General features: G+C 42.5%; 1 protein-coding gene across 3 annotated transcripts in view; it reads left to right on the top strand.

Annotated features, from left to right (window-relative positions):
• Positions 1 to 10317, top strand: part of LOC103379660 (PQ-loop repeat-containing protein 1) — a 38302-nt gene that overhangs the window by 18943 nt on the left and 9042 nt on the right. For all 3 annotated transcript variants that reach the window (XM_008311275.3, XM_008311277.3, XM_008311278.3), the window contains exon 4: positions 3441 to 3657. In XM_008311275.3, coding sequence (XP_008309497.1) covers positions 3441 to 3657 — 217 coding nt within the window. The remainder of the gene's footprint in view (positions 1 to 3440; positions 3658 to 10317) is intronic.

Genomic DNA, 10317 nt, shown 5'->3' with positions numbered 1-10317 from the left:
AAGAGAAAATCTAGTTTGTGGAATAAAAGGACAAATCAGACGAGACGACTATAAATGATGCATCTCTCTCTCTCTCTCTCTCTCTCTCTCTCTCGCTGATTGTTATACTCTCTCAGTCAATTGGATTGTGCAGTTGAACAAACAGGGCTGATAACTTGAGACATGAAATGGAGTAAGCGAGGCGAGGGATGGGTGAGGAAAGGGTGAGGAAAGGGTGGTGGTGGAGTGGCCTTTATGTATGTAAACAGATTGAATTTCTATCTAAGGGGATAAGTGGCTCCTGGTGTGTGTTTGTGTGTGTGTGTGTGTGTGTGTGTGTCTGTAGTTCGTGCACTCCATCCAGAGATGATGATGTGATTGTCTCGGTATTCAAGGGAAAATGAAGATTTTGTCATTTTTGTCAGCATGTTTCACTGACTTGGACACATTTTAAACAAAAACCTCAAAGCTCTCTGTAGTTCTGCTCTCTCTCTATCTCTCTCTCTCAGCAGCACAACTTGAGGAATGAACATAAAAAAAAAAGAAAAGAACTTGTAAACAAGAGCTGGAGCCAGCCTCACTCCATCTCCACAGTTTATTTATTTATTTATTTATTTTCTGCCTTCTTTCAGTGTCACAGTTAGTCAAGACTGACATAACTCAACCCCCCTCCCCCGTCCAACACCGTCATGTATCTCCGTGGTCCCCCACCTCACACGTCCGTGGACAGCCCTGGGTGATGAGTCTTTTGTGGCTCCCGGTAATAAAGCCATTAATCACATTCAGCGTTTGCCACAAACGTGCCACACGGCGGCCGCTGCACCATCGCTCACTCGGTCCTGTCCCGGGACGTCACTGAGGACGCAGATCACTGGAGCGGAGCGGGACACGTCTCAACCTCGTGTTGTGTTTGTGTGAATGCCCAGTTTAAAGAGACATTCTGTACCGTTAATAATGGACTGGGTGACAGATCGTGGACTAAAAAGGTTCTGCGATCTTTGATAGTAACTGCATACAGTACCGTGTTTTCTGGACTATAAGTCGCACTTCTTTTGCGACTTATACTCGGGTGCGACTTGTGAAATATATAATTTCACATGTTTGTTATTTTCACACTGACAGCCACTAGAGGGCACTCTAGGCCTATTGTACCAGTATCTGCTACTCCTGCACCGCTGAAAATTTACATTTGTTATTTATGCACTAACAGCCACTGGAGGGCGACTTAGCACTAACAGCCACTGGAAGGCGACTTATACTCAACTTATGGTCTGGAAAATACGCTAATAGTATATGGCAGAGCTTCTCTGCAGGGGGCGCCAGATGCACTTGATGCCATCTTTTCGCACCTTTGCGGACGGTCCCTGCAGGCTTTAGGATTTCTTTGTATTTGTATCTTTCTATTTTTGTCCCGAAGCAATTTCTTAGCATGTCCAATGCCTAGAATTATCTAGTGCACGTTTCAAACCTAAGGCCTGCGGGCTGAATCTGGCCCATCACGTCATTTTACATCAGAGCAGATTCTTTAGTTGGGTAAAGACAGATACATCTACAGCGCGTGCAGCGTTGCAGTCCAATCGCTAATGCTAACTGATGTAGCCATCCATCTCCTGCCGCTGTGGTCAGCTCTTTCCACAGCTACCTACGTGTTCATACATAAGCAATGAGAAGTTGATCTATCTCTTCGTATTACGACGATTATGCTGACGTGAACGTTAATGGAGGAAATCCAAACACTTCCTGCCCTAAAGAGTCCAGACCCAGACCGCAGCCGGAACCGAGGCCTGACGGAGTCCGTAGTTAAGAGGGAAAATTATTGCCAACCAAACACGGGCTGTAATGTATATAAATAATAGAAAATCTCCGGTTTGTGATGAGAGGCCAAGGTAGAAGAACATGATGGGTTTTCACAAATCTGCTTCTGACCTTGATTTATTTGTTTTTCCTCTTTATGTCAACACCGTTCGATGTTGACATAAAATATATATTTAAAAATATTGACATAAAACCAGTGAAAGAGTCTGGGCGTGCCATGTCAAATCTCATCACTAGGTTTTGCTAAATCTTCCTGAATGTCCTTGGACAATTATTTTAGATTTTGATTCTTTGCTGATTCTTGTTCATTTCGTGGAGTGCCGACCAATGAGGAGTGAAATGGAATTGGAGATTGAGGCACAGAATAACCAATCAAAAGTTTGGTTTCCCAGTTTTAAAAAAAACACCACAAACTTTCTACCTTAATGGTTCAGAAATACTAAGAAGTACAGCGTTATATCACATGTAGGTTTTTTTTTTTCCAGTACCTTATCCTTATTGGTGCAAAGATGACTTCACAGATCACAGATGACGGCGTGTCCAACGAGCTGCTGTTGTTCAGATCATTTCTCCAAACGACCCAGAAATGTAAAAGCGTCTGAGCAGCTCGTCCGTCTCTGCTCCGTGGACAGTATCGATCCAGTAGTGCTGCCTCGGCAGAATATTCCACGCATCCTTTAAATGAAACCTCCTTCCGAGCTCTTTCCTCCCTGATGCTAATGCTCTTCCATTCCCACAGACACGTGGACAAACCGGTGGCTCCAGACCGGTTGCGTTCACTTTTACGGTGTCGGCTTCTCGGAGCACTCACAGCCTTTCTTAAACCCTTCCTTTTGTGTTGCTGGAACCGTTGCCCCGCAGCCAAACTCTTCCTAGTTTGCTAGTTGAATTCCTGGTTGTCACTGATGGTCTGTTTTATACAGACTTTGCGTTTTCTCCTCATGTAATTTTGAGGTATTTATATTTACCAAAACACACATATACAGTTGCCTCCTGTTAAATTATCAACTACCATATTTTCCAGACTATAAGTCGCTCCGGTGCATGAGGTGCACCAGCTAGCTAGAGTGCCCTCTAGCGGCTGTCAGTGAGAAAATAACGAACATCTAAATTTTTAGTGGTAACAGTGTAGCAGATACCGGTACACAAGCTTAGAAAACAGTGTAGCAGATACCGGTACACAATCTTAGAGTGCCCCCTAGTGGCTGCCAGTGAGAAAATAACAAACATGTGAAATTATATATTTTAATATATGTTGCAAACCCAGCCAAAGGATGAAAAAATTGCAGAAAATACAGTACATATATTTAGGTCAATTTGGACTCATGCCACAGACCGTATATTGATGTTCCAAATGCTGGTCATCATCATCACCAAAATGAAGCCAACTTCAGCAGAGAAAGCTGACGTTCACTCTTAATTGACCATAGGTGTGAATGGTAGTGTGAATGGTAGCTTATCTCTATATATGGTCATATGTTGGACCAGTGAACAGGGACGAACTCACGACCCTCAAAAGAATTAGGCAAATATAAAATGAATGAAATGTTTATATTTTGATTTAGTGCAAAATTATCCATAAATTAAAAATATATAGATCACATATATATATATTTTGATTATATTCTCCGTTCACGCTCCACCAGATCTGAGCCTGCAGCACTTCTGGAGGTGGACTGCGTTCGAGGACTACCTGCTCTTCTGCTTCGGCTTCACCGTGCTGTGCGCGGTGGTCACCCTGCTGCTGCTGGACTCCGCCCTGTTCGTGGAGACGCTGGGTTCTCTGGCCGTGATGTTCGAGGCCATGCTGGGCCTCCCGCAGCTGCTGCAGAACCTGCAGAATCGCTCCACCAGGGGCATGAGGTACGCAGCACTCAAACAGAGGTCAAACACCGTGACGCGCCGTCCTCTGGGCGCTCACCGGGCTCCGCTGAGCCACCGCTATTAAACTTAATGTCCCGGGTGTTGAAGTAATTGATACTGTTATGGAAAATATGCTAATGAGGATGGTAATAAGGTCGTTTATAATAATGAGGTGGCGTATAAAAACAGCAGGTCAAAGACTGGAGCGACGCAGATGTTTCACCAACTTATTACAGTCTTATTACAGGATGTTGTCGCGACAAAGACACAAGTCAACACACACAGGTCACATGACGCAGCTGACACACACACACACACACACTGTTTCTCATTTTAAGGTGATTCCTGGGATTTAGATAAGGGTTGCCTTTAATTCAAGGTGTCCTTGAATGGACGGCGGCGCTTTGAAAAATGCTTGGCGTGCAAAAGAAATGCCATTCTTGTTACGCCACCCTGAGGTCAGAGTGTGTGTGTGCGGGCGTCACTCTCAGTAAGACGACCATCGGATCAATTACCAACACAATGCAACAGAACCTTCAGCTAATTATGCTAATTACTCTCACATTATGTCCTCCGTCTGCCGTCCTCACTGTGTGTGAGTGTGTGTGTGTGTGAGTGTGTGTTAAAGACTGTAATATAGCGACGATGCGCTGACGTCCGTTGGAGTCAGCAGTTCTTCAGCATCGATTCCTTCTCTTACAAATATGTATTCATGTAGTCAAAGGAGTGGAGTACTGCAGTGGAGGAAGTAACACGGAGACGCGTCTCAAATTTTATACTGACTTTTTTCAGTGATGCACCTTTAACTTCATGGACTTCCTCTTCTGGTTTGTCATTCCTCAGACGACTCCTTCTGTCCTCCACGACACTGTATTTCACTGTTAAGACTCCCTGCAGTGAGAGAGGTGTAATAATGAGAGGGAGGTGAGCAGGGCCTTGATTCATGGACACGTTGTTCAACGGGAGTTTTCTTCCCTTGACTCTGTGCTGTATATGGTCTCAGGGACGAACCACCTCAAATAGATAGATGTACTTTGTTGATCCCAGGCTGATGAGTATATATATATGTATGTATATATATATATCTACATATATATGTATAATATATATATGTATATATACTTATATATATACAGTATATATATATATATGTATGTATATATATATATCTACATATATATGTATAATATATATATGTATATATGTGTATATATATATATATCTACATATATATGTATAATATATATATGTATATATATATATGTGTGTATATGTATATATGTATATATATATGTATATATACTTATATATATACAGTATATATATATATGTGTGTATATATATATATATCTACATATATATGTATAATATATATATGTATATATATATGTATATATGTGTATATATATATGTGTATATATATATATACACATATATATATATATATAAAGGGTTAAAATTACTTTAAAGTCGTTCAGGGTTAGGGATAAAGTCAGTGGGAGTTGAGCTGACGCTCAGTTGAAGCTGGTTAGGCTAGTTAAGCGTTAGCCAGATAGCTTAAGATTTTTTAAAAAGTATTCTCCACAAATATTACCAAGTACTTCACTGCAGTAGCAGAAAAAGCTGCGAGTTCAACGTGAATATTTCTAATCCTGCCTATCGATCCCCTCGCTCTAATTGGACGAACGACCCTGCTGGCCGTGAACCGCCCACTCAGCACTTCAGCCCCCGACACGTTGAAAACCAAACCCTGGCGTCTCCCATCAGTAACGACAACACCCCCCCACACACACACACACACACACACACACCTCCTCCCCCGTCTCACGCTGTCCCACGTGAAACAGTTGTTATTCTGCAGCCTGAGCCCCACGAGTCCTATTACCGGGGCGTGACGGTGAACGTGCACGGATTTGTTTAAAGCGAAGCGGCCGCGCCCCGTCCGCAGGTCGCAGGTGGCGAAGCTGAAGACAAAACACATGCCATTGGTGGCATGGAGGCCCAAACGTACGTAACCACGGCGTGCTTTAACGATGTGACTGTCACCATCACCGCTGATAACTTTCCATCATGTCGTCTCACATGTTCACACCAGTCACCACTCCGGGGAAATGGAAGGTGGGACAGGGCGGTAATGGAAAGATGGAGCGGAGGACAAAGACGGAACAGCGCCAATAAAAAAAGATGAGAAGACGGAGGCGAGGTTCTTATGGGAATGGAGGAGAACGTGTTGAACTTTTGTTGCACTGGTTCACAACCGCCTTCCACTGGGTTCATGATGACGTCTTCATACAGACAGTCGGTCCAAGTGTCTTATGGAGACGACCTGCAGCAGTTTAACCTTGACGTCTTTGAGGACCAGTGAAGATAAAATTTGTCTCATTTTACTCCGTAAATCAGCGGAAACAAATCCTCTCACGTTAAACCAAAAACTCATCAACTCTTAAATCTTGAATGATTTCCGTCAACTGTCCATCAGGCAGAAACCGTTTCCTCCTGATTTCATTTTCCCCCCGCGTTTGTTCCCTGACCTTTAAAAACACTCGTTATTCTTTCCGTAAACAGTTATTTGTTAAAATAAAAACCACAAGAAAATTTATCTAAACAGCAGCGTCTGATGTCACCAACCTGTGACTGATTACTCAGCTCTGCCTGCAGGGGGAGTGCGGGGGGTGTCTGGCTGTTGTTCCCCGTTCCTGTCATTAAACTTCATATATTTTGCCCCTCCCCTCCCCCCGTGTCTCACCCTTTTCTTCCACTTTTTTTTTTATCTCTTCTCAAGAACGGCCAACTTTCCCAATGTCACAGCGTGGCACTGAAGGGGGCGCTGACAGAGCGCTGATGTAGAAGGAGTTGTTATATTTTTGTATTCACCTTCATTCAGTTCATTGACTTTCTCACCCTCTCTCTCTCTCTCTCTCTCTCTCCCTCACCCTCATCTCTGTTGTCATATTTTCTAAAGTCAGTTTTGGCCGAAAAACTAAATATCCACCGACGTTATTCACCTGCAGAGAAATGACTGTTGACGTCTTCAACACGACAATGATTAGCATCTTTTTTTTAAGACAGTTCTCACTGGATAGTTTCGGGTTCGCAGGTTAGCGTCTTAATGACTAGCATAGCTAACACGTTTACCAGCGCTGTCATGTTGTGATTCTGCTTCTTTCCCACCGATTTTTTTTTCTCCTTAAAGTTTACGTAGATTCCAAGCTAGGCAGCTAGCTAACTCTGCAGGCGTGAGACAACGCTGCATTAGCTAGTGAGCTACACTGGTGTTTGTCGTTAATCATGGGAGTCTCACACAGATGGGTTAATGGCAGGAAGTAATTTCCCCCAGGCTTTTCAGAGTACTGAAACAAAAATATTTATATATATATTTACAGACATATATATATATATTTATTTACGGCTACACAGCCATTGATATTATTTTTTTGGACCATCTGTTTTACAGTAGAAACTCGTCATGTTTCTCATTACTTCAGCGAGGCTGCATCGATTAACAACAGTCCTCGGTGTTGTAGGTGGCGCTCTAATACTGACTTCAATCACTATACTGAGTTCATAGAGTAAATCATGTGATCTGCACACACTCACTCACTCGACCTGCGTCTTGTTTGTATTTCAAATATACTTTTTTTTTTTAAACCTCATTTTAATCTGATATTTCTTCAGGCCGTAGACGAGCGTTCTGTTTTGTCAGAGCTCCTACAGCCGAGTTAAAGATGGTCGGAGGCTGCAGCACTGAAATATTCAGTCAGTGCTGCTGCTGCTGCTGCTGCTGCTGCTGCTGAGAACAGCAGAGTATGATATATATAAAGATGATAGATATCAAGTCAGGTTTTTTATTTTTATTTCTTCTTTTTTTTTTTGGCTGTTTAAGTTGTGAATGTAATCAGATTTCTTCTTGGCCGTTTCAGCACCGAGGACTTTATTTGACCCTTGATCCACTTCAGCTCTGCGCACGTTTCTTGATCGTTATTAGCATTAATGAGGAAGAATCCATTAGTGGAGTTATTGTGTGTGGATATACAGTAAATAAAGGATGTAAACAGAATGTTTTATTGAAAATGTTTGCGTGGTTTCATCCGTGGGTTCCTTGACCTTTTGGAGAAAAGAGTGCAGTGTGTTTTCTGACATAAATTTTTTTTTCTCCTTTTGCCGATGTTCTGTGATTTTCTTTTCTTTTTTTCTCCTTTTGCCGATGTTCTGTAAAAAGGATCAAATATTTTTGCTGTAACATTTACAGTTTTCCTTCAGCAAAGTTTTGTCAGAGTTTTAGAAAAATGAGCCAGGACAGAAGGTGAGACTGGGCAGAATAATGAAGTCACAAAGGACAAAATACAGATGTTGGATTTCACCAAATGCATCGTGGGAAATAGTTATAGGCGAGTAGTACTGGGTACTACTTCTGTTTATGTACTAGTGTTTTAATCACATAGTTTCCTCCACCGAACCACAGATGAAGACTTTGCCTCTTCCTCCGCCGCTGATGTTTCATCTTCAGAATTTGAAGTAGAAGAACGATGAGAGTCGTGACCCGTTTCAAACCCGCGGAGGTTTTTTTTTTTTTTTTTCCCGTTCTTTTTACAAACATTGTTAGATGTATTTTTGAGTATTTTCACACTTTTCGGATGAAAGCGCGAGCTGATCTTTTTGAAGACTCGGACTTGTACTAAATAAATCCGACTCAGATTTTTGGATTTAAATGTAGAGCGAGATCATGAAATAAGAACCAGACAGATTTTTTTTATTCTTGTCAGGCAGCCAGGCTGTTGTAGAGAGACCGTACATCACTGACCCTCAGTACTGACTCTCAGGTAGAGACCGGTTCTGTTATCGTAAACCTGGTTTTTGGACATGTTTTTCTGTCTGAGTTTGCGTTGAATTTCCAGATGAAATGATCTCAGGGAGAGACCGGCTCTGTTATCGTAAACCTGTTTTCTGGACATGTTTTTCTGTCTGGGTTGCGTTGAATTTCCAGATGAAATGAAACAAAGAAGCAGAGGCTGCTCAGTCCGTTATTATTCTCTGCTGCTTCTTTCTAAAGTGACTATGGCAGATCATACAAGTCTTCTACTATTCCCCAACCCCTGGTTCCCGGACCGTTATTGGTCCCAGCCACAATGGACTGAAGTGAATCTGATTTATTTTTTTTTTTGTTTTATTGATATATTGTCAACTAGTTTCTGAACCCATCAGTCATTCTGCAGAGCAGCTCACAGATTATAAACATCAGCCATGTTTGTCATGGGGCCGGAATTGTTCTGGACTGACACCTTGTGGGTTTTTTTTTAAATCCCGTTTTTGTTTAACATTATTTAAGGTTTATTTTGGAATTCCAGCTGTGGGCCTGATTGGATGGCGTGGCGGGCCAGATTTGGCATGCAGGCCACCAGTTGATGATCACTGCTCTAAGGAATGTATTTGCTTTTAAAACAAGCTTATGGCGGTTTGCTATTGATTTGTCATGATGTGAAAACTAATCTATGCAGCGTAAACATCGTTTTGTTTTGTTTTTTAACTCCAGCTAAAAGCTTTTCATAGACGCAGCTATAAATAACTTCATTTTCCTCCGTGAGTGGCCTGTGATCGCTGCGTGACGCTTAACAAATGTCTTTCACAATAGAATCTTCTCACTTTATGGTTTTCCGGTAGGGGAGATTGATGATATTGATTTAAATAAAGCATCATCGTCTTTTTAGTCGTGTGCAATTCAGCTGATGGATGAGGAGACGAGAACTGTCAGGATCCAAGTCGGCATCGGGAAAACGGAGACTTCTGATTTAGAGATTCCATCTGTAGCCTTTCACAGGAACCCAGATTGGTTCTGACCGCTCCTGGTGCGTCTGCGTCGGCTCTGTTGTCAGATTATCTGATATTGACTGACAGCACTGAGGCCTTTGGTCGAGCCGTACGCTGCCGAAGTCTGACACTGTTTTTATTTTTTATTATTTTTTGGGGCAGCGTGCTGTGAATTGTCTGATGTTTGTGCTATGATTTTCTGAATGATCGTCTTCTCCTCATGTGTTTTGCGCTTTATTTAGAATCTAGGTGACATCTGCGCAGTCCTCTAAGGCCTGGAGATAAAAAAAAGCCAAGGAACATTAGCCATGATTCATAAATTACAAAGCTGTTGTTAAAGTGAAAAGAACGACAGTAGGGGGAGGGGTTGGATCAGCTCACTCCAGACACAAACTGTTTCTGTTGAAGTTGTATTGTATTTATTGTTTGAAGAACAGTTCAGTTTCTGGAGGTGTCTATCATCAGTGTTGATGGTCCTAACTTCCTTTCACTTCACTTCAGCTTCCTCCTGGTCACGATCCACCAGGCTAGTCCTTCTTCTTCTTCTTCACATCGTTGTCATTGTTGATGTTGATCAGGCAACAGCCATAGCTTCTCTTTTTCATATTCCTATAGCGCAGGCATGGGCAAACTAAGGCGACTGACCGCCGACTCAAACATGTCTGTCACGATCCACCAGGCTAGTCCTTCTTCTTCTTCTTCTCACATCGTCGTCATTGTTGACATTGATCAGGCAACCGTTTGTGTGCACAGCCATAGCTTCTCTTTTTCATATTCCTATAGCGCAGGCATGGGCAAACTAAGGCCCGCATCCCCGCATACCGCCCCGCACGCCCCCTTACTCCACCCCCGACC

This window comes from Cynoglossus semilaevis, chromosome 6 (assembly GCF_000523025.1).
Source record: "Cynoglossus semilaevis isolate Cse_v1.0 chromosome 6, Cse_v1.0, whole genome shotgun sequence".
NCBI classification, from domain to species: Eukaryota; Metazoa; Chordata; class Actinopteri; order Pleuronectiformes; family Cynoglossidae; genus Cynoglossus; species Cynoglossus semilaevis.
The sequence above is the reverse complement of the archived record's forward strand: the minus strand, read 5'-3'. Positions and strand labels throughout refer to the sequence as shown.